We start from the raw sequence: 24,463 nt of genomic DNA on the forward strand, positions 1-24,463 counted from the left end.
ACACACCGGCCCAATGAGCCATCTTCTCCCCCATGTTCCCCCGGGAGCGTGATTTGTCGAGCAGGGACCCCCCCCCCCGAGTGTCCATTAGAATCCAGTCAGAATTTTCTGACTACCTGAAGCTGGGTAACAACTCACGGGAAACAAGGTGACCCCCATCCTCTGAGACTGGGCAGAAAGACCCCACAGGATGGCTTGGTTCTGACGGCGCTGGATGGTCAGAGCCTTGTCTGTCTGTCCCCGTTTCTGCATCTTCTTTCTTTCCTCAACATTCATCATCTCCATCAGCCAAGTTCTCTTTTAGAAAGAAAAGGCTTTAAGCATCTTGACAGATTTAGCCTGATCTTCTGGGTCCCTGGATACATGCGCGTGCGCGCGCGCGCGCGCACTCGCGCACACACACACACACACACACACACACACACACACACACACTTCCATAACGGGGTAAGGGCTAACATCTGCTTTCTCTTTTTTCTCTTTAACCAAGATACAAAGGCACACATATTTTCCAGGGTGCTCCAGGGCAAATCAAAGGGGGTATGGACCTTACAAACATGGATGAGACATGGAATGTTCTAGCAACTGGAACCTCTGTCCTGTGTGGATAACCAGCCAGAGCTGGGGACTGCTGGGGCCCCTCTTCCCCGCCAAGGCCCCCACCCCACAGGGGGGTCTGGGGTCTCCACCCTGTCATTCCCGGGCACACCTTACCCCCACCGCCCACCTCTACAGAGAGCCGCTCTGACCCGTGCTCCCAGCCTCGCGTCGTCCTCCTGCCCAAGGAGTCCCTGCTTGCTTCTTGTGTCGCAGCCGCCCTCCCTGTGCCCCAACCCGTGGAAAGGGCAGAGAACCTGCCTCAGGTCCCACCACACCTCCAGTCAGGCAGCAGACATGTGGCATCTGAGCACCAGGCAAGGGACAGGCCCTGCTTGGCCTCTGCCAGTGGCTACTTCATGGAACGCCAGCCACAGGCAGCTGAGACCTGGCACAGATCACCACACTCCAGACTCCACTTGACCCACCCACACTGGGGACCACCCCCCTACCAGCCCCCAAGTCCCAGGAAGGGGCAGTCTTCATTTGCACAGCTTCTGTCTCCTGAGGCCAGCTCCCCTGACCTGCAGAGCCCCACCCCTGCCCCCGCCCCTCCGTGGGACGCACACAGCAGGGTGCGGTCTGTGTCCCGAGGTCCTCAGCTGCAGCCAGCCTCACTGTCAAGAGCAGAGGTGATTTTTCCCTTTAGTCCCCTTTTCTTCCATCTCTCCCCCTTTTCGTGCCCACAAGTTCATTCTGAATGTCTCAGAAACAGGGACAGAAAATAAACTCTGCTCCGAGCCTAGCTGAGTGAATCACTATGCAGGTGAGCAGGGCGGGTGAGGCAGGGGGAGCTCAGAGCTGGGGCCAGAGCCGGCTCTGCCACCTGGGCAAGGTGTTAACACACCCCGTGTACCTCAGTTTCCCCACCCATGAGAGGCAGCATCACAGCACAGACTCATGCCTGGCACACAGACCCTCCGTACACATCGGCCGTGAGGACGATGACGGTGAGGAGGGGTGAGGGGAGGCAGGCAGGGACGGGATTAATCTGGACCTACTGAGGTGGCTGGAGGCAGCGGCCCGGCGGAGATGGTGTGGCACAGATGCGGGCATGAGCAAGCACTGGAAGGGGCCCAGCCGGCCGGCCTTGGCCAGACAGTTCTAGTCTCCCAAGGGGGCAGACCCCGACCAGACGGCCCCCACCTCTGGCCAGAGCCTTGAATGAGAAGTCTAGGGGCCAGGGGCTGCATGGGGGTGCGGGTGGTCAGCAGAGGGAGACCAGGCTGGGACCCAGCGCTGGCTCGGTGCTAGCTCCTGGGAGCTCCACCGGCTGGGCCTGGCTGGGCCACGTGTGCCCACAGGAGCCCCCAGAGCTGGTCTAGAAGATACAAACCACTCACCAGCCGGGAGGCCCCACTCTCCAGACAACACACGGGCCAGAACAGTCAGCCCCGGGGGAGGACAGGGTCATTTATTGAGGGAATGAAGAGACCGGGGTTGCGCTGACAGGTAACGTGTGAAAATACGCACAGGGACTGGGGACACACAGTGAACGAAGCAGCGTGATATGGGACAGGGAAAGTAGAGTGCTGGAAATAGAACAGCCAGAACACAATTAGAGAATGTTGACACATTGTGAGAATGTAACCAATGTCACTGAAAGTGTAGAAATTGTCAAATGACAACCTAATTTGCTGTAAACTTTCACCAAAAACACAATAAAATACTGCCCCAAAACAAAGTGAATGGAGCACCGCAGGGTGGCGTGAGGGCACGGCCACCTGCCACAGGACGGCGGCTTGGCCTGCCAGGAACGGTCCGGAAGGCCCTGCTCAGCAGCTGCCCCACGACGCTGCAATGACGAAACCAAATGAGGACTCCATGCTGCGCCTCCGGCCACTCACCTGACAGATGTGAATAGGTAAGAGGGGACACACGCCTTGGAGTCCACACGGAAGCTCAAAGGTGAGCTTCGTGCCTTAGAAAGCCCCAGTGGGGCATCCAAGGAAGGCTCCGTCCCCTTTGGCCCAGGAGAGGGGCAGCCCTCAACTCTGACTCTGGGGGAGGGGTCAAGCTCGATCGAACCCCAGCTTCCTCACCTGACCAGGGGTGGTCACAAGGATAGGATCTCGTGTTCCACGCCAGGCGTCCCCACCCTGAACGAGACGAGAAGCTGCGAAGTGACCGCCACACACCTGCCTCCTTGCTGACACCCCAGTTAAGACTGGAGACCAAGGATGGAGGCGAGGCCGGGGACGGTAACCCCATAAGCAGCCACCACCGATGCCCCCGTGCTGCCCCCGCTTGGCATTCAGGCTGCACTCAGTGCCACGCTCATTGGGGCAAACCCGACCCACATGAACCTGCTCTGAGAGCAGGGTTTCTGGTTCCCTGCAAGTGACCGTGGTGGCTTCGTGAATTCTGCCACCGTGGAATTCTCGAAGGTTCCTGTAAATGGAAAGCTTCATGTGTTGTGGTCAGCTTTGGCCCCAACATTTTCCAGGAGCCCTGAAGTCTGCAGGGCTGAGGCCAGCGGCTGGTCAGAGCTTCTGCCCCCTGCCATGTGGGCTTCCTGGTGAGCCCCCGCTGATGCTGCCGGAGAGAGCTCTCCCCACCAGCCACACGTGGGGGGCTTCTCCGCGGTGTGGGTCCGCCAGCGTTTGTGGAGAACTGGTGCCCGTGGACGCCCCTGCCGCAGTCCAGGCACGTGTGGGGCTGCTCGCCTGAGTGGATGCGCTGGTGGGCGCCGTAGCAGGAGGGGTCACTGAAGCCCTTCTCACAGGCAGTGCACACGCAAGGCCTCTCCCCAGTGTGGCGCGGGCTCAGGTGGGAGGCTGTGCTGAAACCTTCCCCACACTTGGGGCAGGGAGGTAGCCCCCTCTCAGGCCCCATCCCGCCTGCAGGGCCCTGGTTTGGGGGCGGGGGGCCAGGTCCCCTCGAGCAGTCAGGGGCACCACCCTATCCTTGGCGTGTCTTCCCCGGGGTTGTCACCATCCTCAGCCCGGACCCCAAGCCCTGAGAGAGTAGCACAGTGTCTGAGGGGTCACAGGGAGCCGGGGTGGAAAGGAAACCACTTCTTTTTTTTTTTTTTATTGTGCTTTAAGTGAAAGTAGTCTCTCATACAAAAATTCATACACATTGTTATGTGACCCTAGTTGCTCTCCCTATACTGTGACAGCACACTCCTTCTTTCTACCCCGGGTTTCCTGTGTCCATTCAACCAGTTCCTGACCCGCTCTGCCTTCTCATCTCACCTCCGGACAGGAACTACCCATTTAGTCTCATGTATCTACTTGAGCTAAGAAGCACACTCTTCACGAGTATCATTTTACGTCCCATAGTCCAGTCCAATCTTTGTCTGAAGAGTTGGCCTCAGGAATGGTTTTAGTTCTGGGTTGACAGAGAGTCCGGGGGCCATGTCTTCTGGGGTCCCTCCAGTCTCAGACCATTAAGTCAAATAGTTTAGCTAATTCAACTTAATTATCCAGGAGGGTCACCAAAAAGCTACAATGCCACAGAACAGACATGTAATGGACATGGCCTCTGCGAGCTAATAAAGCTAACTTTTTTTTTTTACACAATACTTTACTGTGTTTTCAGTGAGAGTTTACACAGCAAACGTAGGTTCCCATTGAACAATATCTATACAAATTGTCCAGCGACATAGGTTACACTTTTCACAATGTGTCAACGTTCTCGTTAATTCCATTCCGGTTGTTCCATTTCCAGTAATCTAGTTTCCCTGTCCCTTACTTTCTCATGTTGACCATTTGGTCTCATATAGATGTTTTTTTTAAAGGAGCGCAGTACTTATGGGTGATATTCTTTAATTTATGAGCCACTCTGTTATTTAGTTAACAAGTAACCTCAGGGGATAGTTTCGGTTCAAGGATCGAAGATTATCTCAGGGCAATAGTCTCAAGGAGTCCTCTAGTCTCAACCAGTCCAACAAGTCTGGATTTATTACGAATTTGAGGTTCTGTTCCACATTCTTCTCCAGTTCTAACAGGATCCATCTATTGTGGCCCTGATCGAAACAGTTGGTAGTGGTAGCTGAGCACCATCTAGTTCTGGTCTCAGGGTAGATGAGGCTGTGGTTTGTGTCGACTGTCCTGTAGACTAGTTTCTTCTCTGAGTCTTTGGTTTCCTTCTTTCTGTTTTGCTCCGGACAAGTAGAGGCCAATAGCTGTATCTCAGATGGCTGCTTACAAGCTTTATGACCCCAGACACGACTCACCAAACTGTAAAGCTAACGTTTTTAAAGCACCAAGTACACAGGGCTGTGCTTTGGCTGTGCTGCCTTAACCTTCACAATGACTCTCGTGCGGATACCATCGGGACCCACATTTCAGACAAATAAACTGAGGCTCAGAGAGGTGCATAGCCTCACCCGACAAACTCTGGCTGGCCGACTCCACAGCCGACCACTCCCTAAAGGCAAGCTTGAACCCTGGCTACGGAATCAGAACCCTGCTTTGGAAATGTCCGAACTGTCTTTCAGAAGATTCTGGTCCTGTACCAAGATTCTCCTTTGAGGTGGCCATCCACTCAAGGCCATTATGCCCCCTTCTGCCTGGTTAGACACAGTAGGTGGATCTGTTTGGCACAGAGTAGGTGCTCATCAATGGTTAAAGCTTGGCTGCCAACCAAAAGGTCGGCAGTTCGAACCCATCCAGTGGCCCCACGGGAAAAAGATGTGGCAGTCTGCTTCCGTAAAGATTACAGCCTAGAAACCCTACAGGGCAGTTCTACTCTGAATCATGGAGTCACTGAGTCGAAACCGATGTGATAGCACCGAACAACAATAAAAAGTATTTGTTGAATGACTGAATAAACAAATGGATTAAATGTGCTCTTCACCAGCCACACAGCCAGGTTCTTGCAAGAACCACGACACCGAGCTCTGCTGCCTAATCCTTGTCAAAAACCTGACTCTGACAATAATATACGTGCAGGACGGCCTGTTAGCTGTTATTGTCGTTATGTCCATGAACAGAAAGGATGAGGGTTAAGAAAGCTTGATGTGCAATACTCCTGGAGTCCACTTTTGCTTTGGTTTCATATGAAATTTTTGACAGACAAGAGGATAAATCAATGAACAGAGAGGCAGGCGGTATTCATTGTTTACACCTTTGAAATTCTTCCTGATCCACAGAGCCAGCAGGTGGAATGAGAAACCAAAACCAAAGCCATTGCCATCAAGTCAATTCCGACTCCTAGCAACCCTGTAGGACAGAGCAGAACTGCTCCATAGGGTTTCCAAGGCTGTAAATCTTTATGGAAGCAGACTGCCATATCTTTCTCCTGTGGGGCCGTGGGTGGGTTCAAAACATCGACTTTTTAGTTAGCAGCCAGGTGCTTAACCACTGCGCCCCCAGGGCTCAGACAGATAATAACAGCTTTTCAAAAGTGTGCAGATCCCTCTGAGAAAGAACCGCCTCCAGAATGAAGGCATTATGGAGAAAGGCCAGAGGACAGAGGAAGAAAAGGAGATCTGAGGAAGACCAGGCATGCTCTGAAATCCTTACCTGTGGGGTGACACCTGCTAAGCTCTAATAGCACTATGAAGAAAAATCCAGTGGGGTGAGGGGAGAGGGATACCATTGCTCTGGTTGCCGTCGGCCCAGACATCACTCGGGACGGGGTGAAGATTCACACACTCCTCTTGGGAAAATACACAGCCAGTTCCTTAAACACTGCCAGTCCCTGAAAGAGCACAAGATTCTCCTCAGCCTTCAGACCACCATCCACTCTAGACCTGGGGTCGCCTTCTCAGACACCCATAAGGCCAGGGAGGAAGGCAGGACTTTCAACACAGACACACACGGTATGTATATCAAACATTCTGGAATATCCTTGCTTTCCACAAAGACATGTGCTCGCTCCTACTTTTCTTAAAACACGTGTCCCTCTTGGTCTTTGTTTTGTATTACCATTTTTTAGAGTAATGGGAGTATGGAGAAATTCTCTCCACCACAGGGCAACAAAAGTGACGACACAGTGACAAAGGGCTGCCGTGCAAGGCCTCAGTGTCAGGGAAGCAGGAAGAGGGGGGCACACGTCTGTTTTAAAGGAGGCCTCCACTATTGGAAGTCCATGAGTGGTGCCAACAGTGAGTGGACTTGGCAGCTATCCAGAAGTCTGGAGGTTCAAATCCACTCAGAGGTGCCTCGGAAGAAAGACCTGGTAATCTACTTCTGAAAAATTAGCCACTGAAAACCCTATGGAGTACAGTGCTATTCTGACACACATAGGGTCACCAAGACTCAGAGGTGACTCAACGGCCACTCGTTTCTTTTGCCACTGCTTGGGTCCAGGAGGCTCCTCCTGTGGGGGGATGCAGACCCCACTCTGCCAGCCAGTCTAAGTGTCCTTGAGAAGCGAGGTATCTTAATCCTTATAAGAAAACTCCCAATTGTGAATGTAGACTCAAAATAGATTAAAATACCATGTGAGGTAAACAAAACACACACGGCACACACAAATACAGATATATACATATGCACACACATATGAAATGATGCCAGGTGGTGATAGCACTATGCAGAAAAATACTGCGTGCTCAGGGGAGAGTGATGCTGTTGCTCTATTCAGCAGAGAATATTGAGGCAAAAGGCCCATCAGCTCACCTGGGCTCAAGAAGGGAAGCCACCATCTCCTTGGCTCCAATCTGTCCTCAAAGGCTTTCTTAGAAAGGGCAGAAGGCCAGAGCTAAGGGAAGACAAACAGTCAGAGGTAACATGTCTAGCTCCCCGAAAGAATGCTGTGGGCTAAAGGCCACCACACAAAACACAGGCCTATGGAGAGACAGAAACACACACACACACACAGAGGTCCAGTTGAGGAATGAATGGGCATCTTTCTCAACCATTTCCAGGGTAAATGACCTGCCCATTGTCTTGCTCTCTTCTCTACAGCCTACTATAGTGTTAACTCACTATTCCTGAGCGGCTTGAAGACTGCTCTCAAGAAGCAAAAGTGACTTTGCGATTCTCATCTCTAAAGGTAGAAGTTGTTCAAATACGACTGGAAAAGAGCAGTTGCCTAGTGCCTTTGCCCACACTCCGTCCTGGAGCTAAAGGTCTCCCAGGTCAACTCCCCAACAACTTCCAACCCCAAATATCTCTTGTCCGACGCCTGTTTCTTCCAGATATAAGTCATCAATTTTTGAGCACCAGGCAGCATACATTTGCACTTCGTTTGTCCCTAACTTAGTACCAACAGAGGTAACCAAGGCAGAGAGAAGGCAGTCCAGGGTTCGGGTGCCTCCGGCGGCTGTGACCACGCCCAAATCGCCTCTCCTCCCATAGCCTCAACCTCTGCACCCGAGAAACTGCCCCAGTGCCCAGCTCCGGGAAGCAGCGCGGCGCACACAGCCGGTGCATAATCAAGGTCGGGGTGCGAACCGCCCTGGCCCCCACCTGCACGCCCAAGCCCAGCCGCCCAGATTCGCCACCGCACAACACGCTCTCCTCTCAGCCCTGCGGGAGGGTGGTGCCTGCTGGAAGCGGAAGTCGCGGGCGCCACATCCGGGGATGGTCTGGGACTACACTTCCCAGAGTGCCCTGCACTGCGCCTCGATGACGGTTCCTGGGAGCTCGGGGAACCTGTGGAGCCTCCTTGAGGGTCTACCCAAGAGGCGGCTCTGCGATGGGCTTTCAGGAGGCCGCGTCTTTGTCGCCGAGACCATGGGCTAGTCCCACACGTGGTCTGAGCCTCAGTTTGCACATCTGTGAATGGGGGACAGTAAGAACTTAGAGTTGTAACTCTTTCGGGCCAGACTTCTGACTTACAGAACTGTAAGAGAATAGATATGTGATGAGTTGTTGCCAGGTGGAAACCTCAGGTTTCGCTTGGCACAACTCATCACAGCCAATGAACATGAGGCCGAGGTGGAGAGCAGAAATGTGCCTTTATTTCGTTGTGCAAGGAAAGGAACAGTCAGGCTGCTGCCTCCAAGACTGCTTAGTGAGGGCAAGAGGGAAGGTTACCGTTGTGGGGTTTACAAGCAAGAAGTTCATACAAGTTACATCAGCAACATTCTTAATCATTCTTAACCGTACTACTCAGGCCCAGTGTTCAGAAAATGGTGTTTAAACTCCACCCAGAAGCAGGGAAGTTACTATGTATGAGACACTTAATGAGCTAAAAGGTTATCCAGAATGTCAACATGATGCCTAAAGCGGTTTCTGCCAGTTTCTGGGCGGCAGTTAAGGAAAGGGGAGTCAGCATGTTAATATAAAGCTACGGGCCTGCCAAGCAAGCTGCTTGAGACCTTTGTCTTAAAGTCACAAGTTTGTGCTAATTTGTTACAGCGGCCATAGGAAACTAATACACGTGGTATGGCTGTCCCATGATTCATTTTCCAGCTCACACCTGGTGGACAGTTAGGCTGTTTCCCTGTCCTTTTACACTGGATACTGTCGAATTTCTAAGAGTGGAAACAAAGTTAAAGTAAGTAATGCTATAGATTCGTGAATTAGGCAACACATTGCATAAAACTGAGTGTTCCAAAGAAATGGGGCAGTTTGGGGTTTTTATAGTCCTAGGAACAAAGAAAGGGAAGTCCACGAAGTTTTGATCAGTCTTTCAGATATTCATCAAAATGTCCCTTGAAGTCTTTTTTCTTTAGAAATGTCAGTTAGTATTACTAAGAAGATAGATGATGCAGGCCTCCAGGGGGTCAGTGCCTGCCAACACAGGTTTCCAGATGACAGGGGCATCTGACCTCCTCTAACTTCACAAGGGGGAAGGAGAATCAAGATCAACGGCCCAAAGCTGATTCCTATGAGGCTGAGGTCAGACGTGCCTCCACCCTCCAACCTTTTTACCAATTCTGACACTAACCATCCCTCCCAAGGCACTCTCTAATTCTCTGCTGGGTTTGATAATTTGTTGCAATGGCCACACAGAACTCAGAGACAAGATTTATGATTATGAGGTTTATTAGGGAAGTAATGGGTTACAATTAAGGTTCAGGAATGCTCAGGATACAGTTCTTTGATCAGGACAGCCTCTTCTCAGCCAGGCCCACTGGCACACCTCTCTCTCTGGCCCCTCAGCCTCTGCCTTGCTCTGGCAAGTATTTCAAAGCTCTTTTAGCTCCACCAATAAGTGCCCAGAGGCACCCCAGTCCACCAGTAAGCCTCAGCCCAAAGGCACTCAGCTTTCTCACTCCATGGGCCTCCCTGCACCATCTCTTGGCTGGTCTCCTGGCTCAGCTCCCTCTGCTGCAGCTGTTTCTCTGCTGCTGCTTCTCACCATCTCTTACTGTCTTTGGTGTTATAGCTCTCTCTCTCTCTATCTCGTGGGTCTAGGAGGTTCTCAGAGCAGGAATCCCAGGTCCAAAAGATAAGCTCTGCTCCTGTCTCTTCTTGGTGGTAATCAAGTCCCCTCTTCCTGCCTCTGGGATGGCTAATTTTAAGCCTAACAGGATGGCAAACTGACTAGTCCCCTCCTTAGGGTTCCATACACCTTATTTGCGTGGTCCCACAAGAGTGCGATGCATCTTATTTACATTATTAGCAAGCTATCCTATCTCTTTGGTGGGCCACAATCACTTCATTTGCATAGCCCCACCCAGTCATTTGGTGGGAGTTACAAAAACTATGGCTAGAAGGGCCATATTAAGTAATTCACTGCACCACAGTCTGGAATGTAGGGGCTAAAGACACAGGATGTTGGTTACACGTAAATCTAAAGAAACAAGCTAGTTATTACCTCTAAAGGTTAGGTTATTTATTATCTTAAACTTTTGCACTCTGAAACCAGGCATTGGCCATGTTTTTAGTTTCCACAATACCAATGTAGAGACACCCTCTGCACGTGTGTGCATCTGTCCCAGTCAGTGGTTCTTCACTGGGGGCGACTGTACACCCAAGGGAACACTTGGCAATGTCTGGAGACATTTTTGATTGTCACAATTGGGGAGGGAATGCTATTGGCATCTAGTGGGTAGAAGACAGGGATGCTGCTAAATATCCTGCAATGCACACAATAGCTCCCCACAACAGAGAATTATCTGGCCCAAAATGTCAAGAGCTTGGAGGTTGAGAAACCCTGGTTTATCTTCACAATAAATTCCTAGAAATGCAACTGCTGTGCCAAAGGGCGTATGCTTTTGAAACTTTGTAGATGTTCCCATATTGCCTAGGGCTAATCTTAACCTCGGAATCTGGTGTGAGTAGGACAGTGTCTCAGCAAGCCAGCTGAGATGTTGGCTGTGGGTTCCCATGGGCCCTCAGGGCTCTCCAAGCCTGGAGTCAACCTGGGGTGGGGCTGGAGGGGCAGATTTGTGGATCTCACCCATAAATAGCTATGGGGCAGGCACTGGAGGATTCACTCATTTCACACTGGAAGCAGGGATGGCTCATCAGACATCTATGCTGTCACAGAGCTCCCAGTCTAATGGGAGAGACTGACCGGGAACCAAACCATATGATCATAGTATGAGACAGGGAAGGGAAAAAGGGACTGAGCCCCTAGGCAAACAACCCTGAACTAAAAACATGTGCTTAACTAATGACACAAAACCCATATCTTGGAACATGCAATAAAGAAAGAACAAACAACCCACCCAGCTCTCAGTGTTCTTCCTTGATAAGATGCTTTTCAGAAGAACTGCCCGATCTGATCCCTGGAGCATGCGCAGACATCCGCAAGGCGACCGACAGACCAGTGACAGGAATCCAGCCAGCACCATGGTGGGACTGCGCAGGCACAGCACCCCATAAAAAGTCCTGCTATCCAGTCCCAGGAGCCTTTGTTATGGGTTCCATCTTGGGCTGTCTCCTGCACACACACCTAATCTTTATAACCCTGCTTCTTTCATGAATAAAGATGATGCCTTTTCCCACCTAAAAACCTTTATAAGCCCTGGCCAAACCTTTGTTTGGGGAGACAAAGGCTAGCGTTGTATTGTCCGTCTTTGTCTCTGATCACAAGGTACTTTTACTCAGTAAAGGTTTGTTTGTGCAGAAAACTTGAGCCTCTCCTGGTCATTCTTGGTCAGTAGAAGGCGAGAACCTCATAGGGGCTGCCCAGGTTGGCCAGAAGACCAGGCAACATGTACACAAGGGAGCAGTTCCCGCATTGACCTGGAGAAGTCAAGGAGCACTTTGTGGAGGAGGTGACTTTTAGCTGGGATAATAATACTACTCACCTAGCTCATTTCCTGAAGGCTCACTATGTGCTTACTCCCATAACTTGGGTGTATCCCCAGGTCCCTAGATTTTACGGATCACCCTTTGTCTTAGCTATTGAGTGCCGCTGTAACAGAAATACCGTAAGTGGATGGCTTTGACAAACAGAAATTTTCTCACAGTTTAGGAGGCTAGAAGTCCGAATTCAGGGTGCCGAGCTCTAGAGGAAGGCCTTCTCTCTCTGTTGGCTCTGGGGGAAAGTCCTTGTCTCTTCTGAGCTTCTGCTCCTGAGCGACCTTCATGTGGCATCGCATCTCCCTTACCCCATCTCTGCTTTCTTGCTTGTCCTAATCTGCTCATTTTTTTGTCTCATAAGAGATTGATTCAAGACGCACCCTACACTAATCCTGCCTCATTAACATGACAGACAACCCATTCCCAGATGGGATAACTACTGGCATAGAGGTTAGGATTTACAGCACGTTTTTTGGGGGGACACAATTCAATCCATAACACTTTTCCTTTTGCGACCAAACTAACTTACTGTTGGCTCCACCGTGTGGGATTACATGAAGTCCCTTTACTTTAGAGGGTTCTGTGGGGTCCTGGGAGAGGGCTCACGTCCTCCCTCCCTGGACTGATGCCACACCCCGTTCTCTTCCTATGTCGTGGTAGGCACGGTCCGTGAATAATTCTGCTTTATCCACGCAACAGTGCTCTGAGAGTGGTAATGTCGCCCCCGTTTCATAGATGGGAAACCTGAGGCACAGAAAGAATAAGTGACTTGCCTAGGGTCACACCGCTTGTCAGTGGCAGAGCCAGGATGTTTAAAGCAGCTTTGCCAGACTCCAAAGTTGGACCTGCTTTCTCGCCATGCTATGTTGCCAGGGCAGGGGAAAGAGGAAGGTGGCAGGTGGTGGGGAAGGGTTTGATACCCAAATGGGGAGCAACCAAAGACGGGGAGTTTTTAAGCGTTGATCCTGTGGGCCTAGCGCTGTGCCGGGTGGGAGGGGTTGGGATGGATGAGAGTTTGGCACTCAGAGTGTGGTTGGTTAACTTGAATCTGGTCTGGGGCAGAGGAGGGCTGGTTGTCCAAGGGTCTCCCTCCCAGGTCTTCAAGATCCCGAGGGCCTTGGGTCCCATACTATTACTACAAAAGAACCATACTCTTATTTGAGAAAAGCTCAAAGAAGCCATTTATAAAACGCCTTTGGTTTTCAAAGCATAGCTTTTCATAAAAAGCAATGTCCACCTTTAATAGATGCTCTAGTACACAGGTATACACAGGTACGCTACTGGATTTGGGGAGCTCAGCAGGCCCAGAATCCACCGGGGCTCAGAATTCCTCCTCTGAGTCTTCCTGGACACACCCGGGGACCTTGGAGGCCTTGGGGATGACCTGGGAGCCGGGGGGCACAGGGGCCAGGTTCACCCAGCCCGGCCCGCGGGGCAGCACGTGGCTCTCGTTGAGTCGGAAGATGCGGTAGTTCTCGTAGTGCACATTGTGAGTGATGTCCTTCAGGTCTTGCAGGTGGGAGCTGGGAGGCAGCAGGCAGGTCAGCCGCAGCCCGGGCGTCCCCCGGAGTCCCCGCTAGCCCCCCAGCCCCAGCGCTGCCCACATTCTCACCGGATAAGCAGGTCTCTCAGGAGTGGAAACTCACAGTGCGCCATGTTCTCCACTGCAAGACACGGGTCATTGAGCGCCTACTGTATGCTGCAGCACCACCTGATACGCACCACAGCCCTTCCCTCACGTCTGACTTCCTATTTGTTCATTCATTCAGTCATTCATCCATTCACTCACTGTCACGTCCCCGGCGCCTGGCCCAGGCAGCTCTTACAAACAGTGGGTGAATCGACGAGTCCAACCAACACTTATTCTTATACTTTAACAATTATAAATTATACGGCCCCAGAGGAGCCTTCCCTGGCTCCCTAAGGTGGTCCCCCTGTTATGAATTGAATTGTGTTCCCCTTAAAAAGTGTGTTGTAAATCCTAATCCCTATACCTGCGCCCTGGTGGCACAGCAGTTAAGCACTCAGCTGCCAACTGAAAGATCGGCGGTTCGAACTCACCGGCTGCTCCTCAGGAAAACGATGTGGCAGTCGGTTTCCGTAAAGGATTACAGCCTTGGAAACCCTATGGGGCAGTTCTACTCTGTCCTATAGGGTGGCTATGTGACTGAATAGATGGTTTATGGGTTTATACCCGTGGTTATAATCCCATTTGGGAATGGGTTTCTTTGTTACATTAATAAGGCAGTATTAGTGTAGGGCATGTCTTGAATCGATCTCTTTTGAAATATAAAGAAGCAGATTAAGCCAACAAACAAGCAGAGACGGGAGAAGATAGATGCCACTCCACAGGACGGTCACCAAGAAGCCAAGGAACAGAAGCTGAAGAGACAAAGAGCTTCCCCCAGAGCCCAGAGCCAACAGAGAGGGAGAGCCTTCCCCTAGAGCTGGCGCCCAGAATTCGATCTTTTAGCCTCCTAAACTGTGAGAAAATAAACTTCTGTTTGTTAAAGCCACCCACATGTGGTGTTTCTGTTACAGCAGCGCTAGGGAACTAAGAAAGCCTGCCTCCCATCCCCCATCATTGCCTCCCCTTTTGGGTTGTTGACGGTCTCCCTGCTCCCACCTGAATGGAACCTCTACGGGGACGGGGACCTGGTCTGTCTTGCTTTCACTACATCCCTGTAAACAGCACATAGCAGGCCCACAATAAATTCTGTTGAGTGAACAGAGCCTTCTGGGAGCTGGGCATCATGCAAGGTGGTGGCGAGTCCTCCTTCCTCTGCACCCCGTCTCCCCCAGCCCATGAGGTTGACGCTGTGACAACATCCTAAGAAGACTGAAGGGCTGGAGAGTCAGGTGACTTGCCCACAGCCCCACAGCTGGGAGGAGGGACTTGATCCCGGGTCTGTCTGTCTCCTATCTGTGTGCTCACCCACGCCAGGTCCTGTGGGAAGGGTTTACAGCCCGTTCTCACCTGCATCAACCCCAAACCTCCGCTGCCCCTCACTGACCTTCAATGACGCCCCACTTGGTCTTCCGGCCCAGGACACACCTCCCATTCACCAGGTGTTCTCGGTCAGCCCCGACCACAGCAAAGGGAATCCGGTCCTGCAGGGGCAGGAAGACACAGCAGGGCAGGCCATGTTGGGGAGGTGGGAGAGAAGGCACCCAGGCAGGAAAGGGGGAGAGAAAGCAGTAGGAGGAGCACAAAATATCTAACAAGTCAAAAGACACAAGTTCTAATCTGTGCCTCCATTTCCTCATCTGTAAAATGGGGATAATAACAGTACCAGGGCAGGGCATTGTGAATATCCGTGAAGTGCTTAGCCTAGTTAAGGATTAGCAGAGTAGCTTTTGGAAACTGATGTTATTAGTAACCGCATAAATAATATAATCTTGCTAACCTCAAGTCTCTTACCTGTGAAATAGAGACAATAATCCTCTTCAATGCTTATCATAAAGGTTAAAAGAGAGAACTTTATAAACCAGGGAGGGGTTGGCAACCTACAGCCTACGGGCAAAATCCAGCCCACCGCCATCTTTGTAAATAAAGTTGTTTTTTTAATTGTTGTTGAAAACATACACAGCTGAACATACACCAATTCAACAACTCCTTCATGTACAATTCAGTGACTTTGATTACATCGTTCAGGTTGTGCAGCCATTCTCACCCTCCTCTTCCGAACTGTTCCCTCCCCATTGACATAAACTCCCTGCCCTCGAAGCTTCCTATCAGAACTTTCAAGTTGCTGCCAGTCAGTTGGATCCCGTATAGATAGTGCTTTAAAAGAGCATAATGCTCAAGGCAGACATTCTTCATTAATTAAGCTAAACTGCGGTTTGGTTTGAAGATTTCGGGGAATATTTGTTTGGTTTAAGATCCTACAATATGTAGCCGTTCGTATCTGTTTTCTTCATTTAGCATAATGTTTTCCAGGTTCACCCACCTTGTAGCAGGTATCAGAACATCATGTCTTTTTATGGCTGAATCATACTGAATTGTATGGATAGACCACGTTTTGTTCATCCATCAATGGTTGGGTTTTTGGGTTGTTTCCACTTTTTGTTTACTATGAAAAATGCTACCACAAACACCAATTTTTAAGATTTTGTGTGGACATACGTTTTCATTTCTCTTGGGTCTGTATCTAGGAGTGGAATTGCTGGGTCCATAGAATACGGTAACTCTATGTGTAACGTTTTGATGAACTGCCAAACCGTTTTCTGAAGTGACTGCACCATTTTACATCCCACCAGCAGTGTGTGAGGCTTCCAGCTTCTCCACACCCTTGCCAACACCATTCTAGTGGGCGCAAAGTGGTCTTTCCCTGTGGTTTTGATATGCATCTCCCTAATGGCTAATGGTGTTGAGCATCCTTTCATGTGCTTATTGGCCTTTCAAGGAGCCCTGGTTATGCAAAGGTGAAGCTCTTGGCTGCTACCTAGAAGACTGGCAGTCGAACCTACCCGGCTGCTCCGTGGGAGAAAGACCTGGCGATCTGCTTCTGTAAAGATTACAGCCAAGAAAACCCTATGGGGCAGTTCTACTCTGTCACGTGGGGTTACTGTGAGTCGGAACCCACTCGTTATCACCCAACAACAACATTAACCTGTTGCCATCGAGTCGATTCCAGCTCACAGCAACCCTACAGGACAGAGTAGAACTGCCCCAAGGGGTTTCCAAGGAGCCGCCGGTGGATTTGAACTGCTGACCTTTTGCTTAGCAGCCAAATGCTTAACCACGGTGCCACGACAACACTGGACATTCATATATCTTCTTCGGAGAAATGTCTATTCAAATTCTTTGCCCATTTTTAAACTAGGTTAGTTGTCTTTTTATTGTTGAGTTGTAAGAGGTTCTTTATATATTCTGGATACAAGCCCCTTATCAGATGTAGGATGGGCAGGCATTTTCTCCCATTTCGTGGGCCGTGAACTATTTCTTACTTCCCTGGAGTTTGGGGACGGAGACTCAGACCTACAAGAAATATGTGAACGTTTCCCGGAGTCGTAGCGTGAGATGCCTCTTCAGATGGAAAGGGTGAGTCAGAAGAAAATCACCCAAAACCGCCTCTCGCACCTCCCCCCGCCCCCACGGCCCCTACCCGAATCCTGCTGTTAAGGATCTGGTCATTGATGTCCTCATCGAAGCACTTCTGGGGGTACACGTCGATGCACTGGGTCCTCAGGTTGTGCTGGATCTGGGGACCACACACAGGTGACCTCGGCCCACCCTGTCCACTGTGCCCCACCCCACCCCAGCCCCACCCTCGTGCGCCCAGCTCACCCTGCGCCTGAAGGCCTCTCGCTCCTCTATGGTCAGGCTGTCGGCCCGGGCAATCACGGGCACCACGTTCACCGCCCGGCACAGCCGCTGCAGGAACTCGATGTCCAGGGGCCGCAGGCTGTCCGCGTATGGTGGTGGCAGTGGCGGCGGTGACGAGGATAGGAGTGAGGGGTGATGTCGGCCCACCCACAGCCTACATCAGCGGCCCCTCCCCCTCCTCTTGGCCCCTGCAGGTGCCCAGAGCCCCGCCTGTGTCCCCCCACTGCACCCGGCCCCACCACCTCACCAGTGCCCAGTGGGAGGCACGAAGTACACGCAGCAGTGCACCCGGGTGTCGGGGATGTGGCGCTGGCGGGTGATAAGGATCTCTTCCTGCAGATACCGCTCATACTGTTCATTGATGTAGCCCAGGATGGGGTCCCAGCTGGGGCGGCGAGACGGACCCTCCCCTCAGAACCACGGCTGAGGCCCCAGCCTGCCTCCCCTGCTGTCATACACATCCGACCCTTCTACCCTGTGGGTGACCAGTCCTCTGGGTGTGCCTGGGACTGAGGAGTTTCCCGGGATGCAGGACTTTAATCAGCTGCCAGCGAGCCGATTCCGACTCATGGTGACCCCAAGTGCATCAGAGGAGAACTATACTCCAGAGGGTTTGCAATGGCTGTTTGTTTTTGGAAGTCAATTGCCAGCCCTTTCTTTTCTTTCTTCTTCTTTTTTTTTTTAGGTTTTCAAAGTTCATTTTGTATTACAAGGATGGAAAAGTTCCCAATACATTCTTTGAAAAAACACTACACAGACTCTCCCATGCAAGCACATAAATTCAACAGTTTTCCAGCTACTTCATGGGTAACAAGGATGCTGAAGTGCCCAAAGCATTCTATGAACAGATCTTTGTTTTAAATTGACCCTGAGTAGATTTGAACGAGGGACAAATTACCCAGTAAGCAAGGTAAACACGTGCCTAAGGCATCAACAAAACAGGGGTATCAGCTGTCCAAAACAAAGACCCTTAGATGCCAAGCAGACAGGACACAAGGAAAAGCGAGCGCCGCAGTGGAAGACTCGATTCATTATCCTTATTATGTATGGAGGTAGATATTGTTCTGCAGGTTAACTGTGATGAAACCGTTTAAGAATTTGTAAGCACAAAGAATAGAAAGAAATGTTTTTAACTATAACATATTAGAGATGAAAGATCTATCTAAAAATAAAATATAGTAATGTGTTGCAATTTTTTGATGTTAAATTTTCTTTTATGAAATCTTTTCACTTGATCATTTATAATTATAGCATTTATTACACAACAAGCTTCAAAACTGAAGTATGAGCCGTTTAAAGCAAAATTGGTGGAAGTCATTTGTTCGTTGTGGGAGATCAACAGAATTTTACATTAATTGTTGAAACAACTAAGTTCACTGACTTCTTTTCCTTGTTGTAGAATAGGTGGGATATTCTTTTTGTAGAAAATGTAGTAATAGTAAAAATCTTAGTACTCCGCATCCACTAAAAACTTTATAATCTAGTTCATCTCATTCTGCTAAAATGGATTATGCCACTTTTGTATTCAATTGCTGGTATTATAGTCACATTTAAAAAGAAGTTACTTCATGGATAGCTAACCCACACACACACACCCCATACATATACACGTATACAGATCACTCACATATCTCGTTCAAATGCGTGAGTAAACAGAGAAGGGGGCACCACAGATCATCAGAGTTTAGGGCCCTCACATGCCTTAATCCGGCCCTGACTCGAACCTCCAACCTTTAGGTTAACAGCCACGCGAGTTCACCGTTTGCACCACCCAGGGACTCCAGAGAACTTAGTTCTGGGCAAAGTGACAGGGCTGGTCAGTCAGCCTGTTACCTTCCCCAACCTGCATCGCCAGAGAGACACAGGAGGCTCCCTGCCATTCTCAAGCTGAGGCCTCAACTTCCTTGTCTGTAAAATGGATACGGTAACAGCACCTACTTCACAGGGGAGTGGTGAGCATTAAACAAGGTAAACGGCCACATCTGCCGTCAGACCACCACTGACGCTCACCTGGATTGTTGCAAGAGTGCCCCAACTCCTCCCCCCATGTCCCCTGCCCCTCCGTCTATTGTGACCACAGTGGCCCAAAGGATACTTTTAAAAACAGAACTCAGATCATGTCCCTTTTCTGCTCAACCTCCAGTTGCTGAGAAAAAGGCAAAGTCCTATGTTGGCCTGCAAAGCCCTACACCACCCGACCACATTTCTTCCTGGCCCATCTCCCCCTCTGCACCTCCTTGTTCATGCCCTCCAACCTCCTCACTGTTCCTTGAACACACTGGGCCTGTCCTACCACAGGGCCTTTGCACTTGCTGTTTCTCTCCCTGGAGTGCTCTGCCCCCAAATATCCACATGGCTCATTCATCACCTCCAAGTCTTGGCCCAGATAGCTCCTCCTCAGTGAGGTCTTTCTTTTTTACGTTTGTTTTTATTCACACTCTATTATTGCAGAAAATTTGCATATTACAGCAATGTTGCCTCTATGTTGCTAAGAGAAAAATGCATTTTTTTCCTGCTATGTACTGATTGTTTTGGGGTGGGGTGGTGAAAATACACACAGCTAAACATACACCATCTCAATAATTTCTACATGTATAATTCAGTGACATTGACCACATTCTTCAAGTTGTGCAACCATTCTCTCTGTCCTTTTCCAAATTATTCCACCACTATTAGCATAAACTCTCAGGGAGGTCTCTCTTTATCACCTACTGGTGGTACAGTGGTTAAGCACTCGGCTGCAAACCAGAAGCTTGGCAGTTCAAATCCATCAGCCACTCCATGGGAGAAAGACATGGCAGTCTGCTTCCGTAAAGATTTACAGCCCTGGAAACCCTATGGGGCAGTTCCACTCTGTCCTACACGGTTGCTGTAAGTCAGAATAGGCTTGATGGCATGGGTACAGCTTTCTGCAGCCTCTTGCCTGCCTTCTTTCTCCCCATTAGTATTTTGCATCTTCTGATAGGCTGTGCTCAGAGGTGACCACACTTCACAGTTTGCCTGGGACAATCCTGGCTTCCCCCCGTTACGCCAGTATAACTAATGACAATGCCCACTTAACTCTCAAAAATGTCCCGTTTGGATGATAGATTTTGGGTTCACTCTCTGTATAACTGATTTATTTTGTTCATCGTCTGTTCCCCCCCACCCCCCCACGACCATGGGAGTTCCACGCAGGCAAGGATGTTGATCTGTTTGATGATGATTGCTGTATTCCCTGTTCCTAAACCAGAGCTTGGCACATAGTAGGTGCTCAGTAAAGCATTGTGCACAGGGCTGGCTTCACGGGCTTGTGAACTGTGCAGTCAAACACAGCCCATGCTTAGAAGGGCCCACACTTGGTTTAATGCTCTGCTGTCATCATCTTAAAATTCTTAATTTTTTAACAAGGGGACCTGCATTTTCACTGTCCTCAGCCCCACAAACCCGCAGCCAGCACTGACCGTGTGTGTGTCTGTGTGTGTGCTCTCAGCCATGTCAGAGGCTCTCCTTGACTCCCTAGAACAACCCTCTAAGGTAGTGTCATCATCCCCAAGTTACAGTGACGGAAACCAAGGTTCAGAGATCCTATGTGACCTTTCCCAGCTTAAGCAGCTAGAAAGTGGCCCACCCCAGGGGTCCTGACTCTGGAATGTGGGATCCTAACAATCTGTTATACTGTGACCTTTACTGAGTGCTTACTGTGTGCCAGGCAGCAAGCTAAGACCTTCACATACTCAACTTCCTTCAATCATTGAGGTAGAGTTGAGTGCACCCATTATACAGACAAGGAAACTGAGGCTCAAAGATGCTGCAGCTAGGTAGCTTCAGAGCTGGGATGTTTCCCAGAGGCTGGGGGGTGGGGAGGGGAGTGGGCAAAGGGTAGAGGCAGCAGGGGCCCAGCCCCCAGGGGACCCACCATTTGTCATTATTGATCTGGTCCCCGAAGCCTGGTGTGTCGGTCACTGTCAGCTTCAGCTTCACGCCCTTCTCCTCGATGACTGTGGAGGGAGAGCGGAGGGGAAGGAGATTGGACATGGGTGGGGTGGGATGGGGTGGGGGTGAGGGCTCACTCACCGTGGGTCACCGACTGCAGCTTCAGCGTCTGGGGCGTAGGCCCCCCCAAGCCCGGTGGTGTTGACTTCCACACCTTGGACTTGAAGAGTGTGTTCACCATTGTGGACTTGCCCAGCCCGCTCTGCCCTGGGAGTAACCGTGATGGAAGCAAGAATGGTGGATGTTGTAGGCATTGTTTCTCAAACTCTTGACTGCAATTGTGTAAAACTTAACTGTTTTCAAAGTATAACCTAAATACAGGAAAGTGCATGCCATCCTAACTGTCCAGCTATATGCATTTTTACAAACTAAACACACCCTTGGAAGCAGCACCAGGTCAAGAAGCAGAACATTACAGCACCTCACAAGCTCCCTCCTGCCCCCTTTCTGTAACTACACATCAGACCTTCCATCAGCATCCAGCCTTTGCCCTTGACATCCGCGAAACCACACAGCACGTGCTGTTGGCTGATTTTGTCTTTTAACAACTCTGCGGTGTTTCCCAGATTTTCACCTACAACACCCTGTGAAGTGCTATTATCAGGCCCACTTAACAGATGGAGAGACCAAGGCTCTGAGAGGTGCAGCGAAACACCCAGGCTGATGGGGGTGTGTCTGCTGACCTGTCCCGTGAGCCCCACCCCGCACTCACCCACCACCATGATGTTGAACTCAAATCCCATCTTCATGGCCTTGATCTTCAGCTGGTCCAGCACGGACTCAATGCCCACATAACCAAGCAACTCACAGGGTGGGGTCCTGGGGCTGGGGGGCCGTGACAAGCAGGGGGACGGGGACCGTCTGGTGGGGTCCATGGGGCCAAGGGCACGATGATGCCTGTCCTCAGAGTAGGGCGGGGAGAAGGGCCATGTGGCTGGGGCTCCAGAAGAGGAAGTGCCCTGAGTTCTAGCTTCTGCGGCCTGACCCCCCAGCACCCTTCAGCCTCTTAGTCTGCCCCCAAGTCCTCTGACCTGAGGGGTTTGGTGAGCAGTACCTACAGGGAGTTGCTTCTTCCGGAAGACTGAGCCCCCACCCTGAGATGCACCAACCCCAGGGATCTGCCCTCCCCCCAGCTTCCACTCATGCCCCTACCCCCAGCCAGGGCAGGGGTTCTCAGGTCAGGCTGACTCCCTGCTTCATCACTTCCCCCAGAGGGGGCCTGCCGGGCCTGGGGTGGGCTTGGGGCTAGGCTGGAGTCCTGGAGGAGGCCACGGACCCGGGGGACGTGGGGAGGCAGCTCATGTTTCAGCAGGCCACTTGGGGAGGGGGCTCAGGAAGAGGCGCTCCCTGCTCAGGGGCCTCCACTCTGCCCATGGGACACATGACAGAGATGACAGAAATTGGGGAGCGAGAGAGACTCCAGGAGAACAAAAGGGACAGAGACACAGAGAGAGAAAGAGAGAGGCCAGGAACAGGCGCCAAGAGGCGGAGGAGACGGCCTCCCAGGGAGGCAGGGCAGAGTGCTCGCAGACAGACAAATAGACAGACAGACGAAGGACAGCAAGGAGCGGCAGTCTCTGAGTGTACCTGGCAGCCCAGGTCCCTTGGGAGCTATCAGGAGCTACTCCTGTCTGGGCAGGCCTGCTGTGTGTCCAGGGGGACGGCAGAGGGTGACAGTTAACTGAAGAATCTGAGCTCCATCCCCCTTCCTGTGACCCCCACCTGGGGGCTCATGTGCAGCAGGTGGAGTGAGGGCAGGAAGAGGTAAGATGACCCCCAGGCCCTTGGGACACTGCCCCTGTAACCCTCACAACCATGCTATCCCAGGTGATGCGATGACCCCCATTTACAGACGAGGACCCCAAGGCTCCCAGGGCAGCTCCCTTGCCCAAGGTCCCAGGACAGAGCTGGGCTTCTGACATCTGAGTCCATGCCTCTTAGCCACTCTGCCGGGGCAGCAAACCCGCCACCCGCGGCCCGAAAGTGGAACGTGGTGTGTTTTCTTTGACCATGTTGGCGTCAGAGTGTTTAAAATGACAGCACTGAGAAATGAGGGGACTGATTTAGCAAATATTTACCCAACACACGGCATTGTTCCGGAAGCCGCTGGGTACTAAGTTCCTTAGTACTCATCATGACCCGATGAAGGAAGTGCTGTCACCACCCCAGTTTACAGATAAGAGGGAGGGGGAGAGATGCGCTCAGGGTCACACGGTCAGGAAGTGGCAGAGCTGGGATTCAAGCCCAGGCACTCTGGGTCCCGAGTCATGCGCTCACCCTTTACTGCCATCTTTCTTGTTCACATAAAAATCTAGATTTCCAATGTATCTTAAAATCAAACCAAACCCACTGCTGTCGAATGGATTCTGACCCTATAGAACAGAGTAGAACTGCCCCATACAGTTTCTAAGGTTGTAAATCTTTATGGAAGCAGACTGCCACATCTTTCTCCTGTGGAGTGGCTGCTGGGTTCAAACCACTGACCTTTTGGTTAGCAGCCTAGGGCTTTAACCACTGTGTCGCCAAGGTTCCTCCCAATGCATCTTAAAGATCGTAAACACTGGCAACTCTAGCACACTCCCGTGGCTAGCCTGCACTGACGCCTACAGATGGGCGATGTGCTTTCCAGCTTGCCATAGTCCTCACCCGTCCCTACTGTCTCTCCAACCTTTCGTTGTTGTTGTTAGGTGCCATGGAGTTGGTTCCGACTCATAGTGACCCCACGTACAACAGAACAAAACGTTGCCTGGTCTCGCAATATTCTCACAGTCATTGCTGTTTGAGCCCGCTGTTGTAGCCACTGTGTCAATCTTATTACGGGCCTTCTTTTTCGCTGCCCCTCTACTTTACCAAGCATGATGGCCTTCTCCAGGGACTGGTCCCTCCTGTTAACACGTCCAAAGTACATGAGATGAATTCTTGCCATCCTCGCTTCTAAAGTAGCATTCTGGCTGTACTTCTTCCAAAACAGATTTGTTTGTTCTCCTGGCAGTCCATGACATAGTCAACATTCTTCACCAACACCGTAATTCAACCCTAAGACATTTCCTATACCAAGCCCAGCTCACTCAATTGTTTCCTATTCACCTGTTTCCTGGCACCTGAGTTTGCAAGCCCTAAGCATTCCTCTGCCCCAGGGGTCAGCAAGCACTTTTTTGTAAAGGGCTTGTTGTTGATATTAGTCACAGGGAGTCGGCTCCGACTCATGGCAAACTTTTACGTATCAGAAAGAAAGTTGCCTGGTCCCGAGCCATCTGCATGATGGTTGGTATGTTTGAGTCTATCATTGCAGCTACTGTGTAGTGCCTTCCTAGGGTAGGGGGCTCATCTTGCAGCACTGTATCAGACAACATTCTGCTGTGATCCAGAGTTTTCATTGGCTGATGCTCAAAAGTAGATCGCCAGGCCTTTCTTCCTAGTCTGCCTTAGTCTGGAAGCTCTGTTGAAACCTGTCCACCACGGG

The 24,463-nt window shown here is 50.9% G+C and overlaps 1 protein-coding gene across 1 annotated transcript; it reads right to left on the reverse strand.

Moving 5' to 3' along the window:
• Positions 1-13,017: 13,017 nt before the first annotated feature.
• Positions 13,018-21,894, reverse strand: SEPTIN12 (septin 12). The gene is made up of 9 exons (XM_004373225.1): positions 21,713-21,894; positions 21,082-21,207; positions 20,924-21,005; positions 17,273-17,410; positions 16,987-17,104; positions 16,805-16,900; positions 14,711-14,807; positions 13,309-13,360; positions 13,018-13,219 (listed from the first exon to the last, which is right to left on the reverse strand). The coding sequence occupies exons 1-9, from the start codon at positions 21,873-21,875 to the stop codon at positions 13,018-13,020; spliced, it is 1,074 nt and encodes a 357-aa protein (XP_004373282.1). The 5' UTR covers positions 21,876-21,894.
• Between the last annotated feature and the right edge of the window lie 2,569 nt (positions 21,895-24,463).

This window comes from Trichechus manatus, unplaced genomic scaffold, assembly GCF_000243295.1.
Source record: "Trichechus manatus latirostris isolate Lorelei unplaced genomic scaffold, TriManLat1.0 scaffold00024, whole genome shotgun sequence".
NCBI lineage: Eukaryota > Metazoa > Chordata > Mammalia > Sirenia > Trichechidae > Trichechus > Trichechus manatus.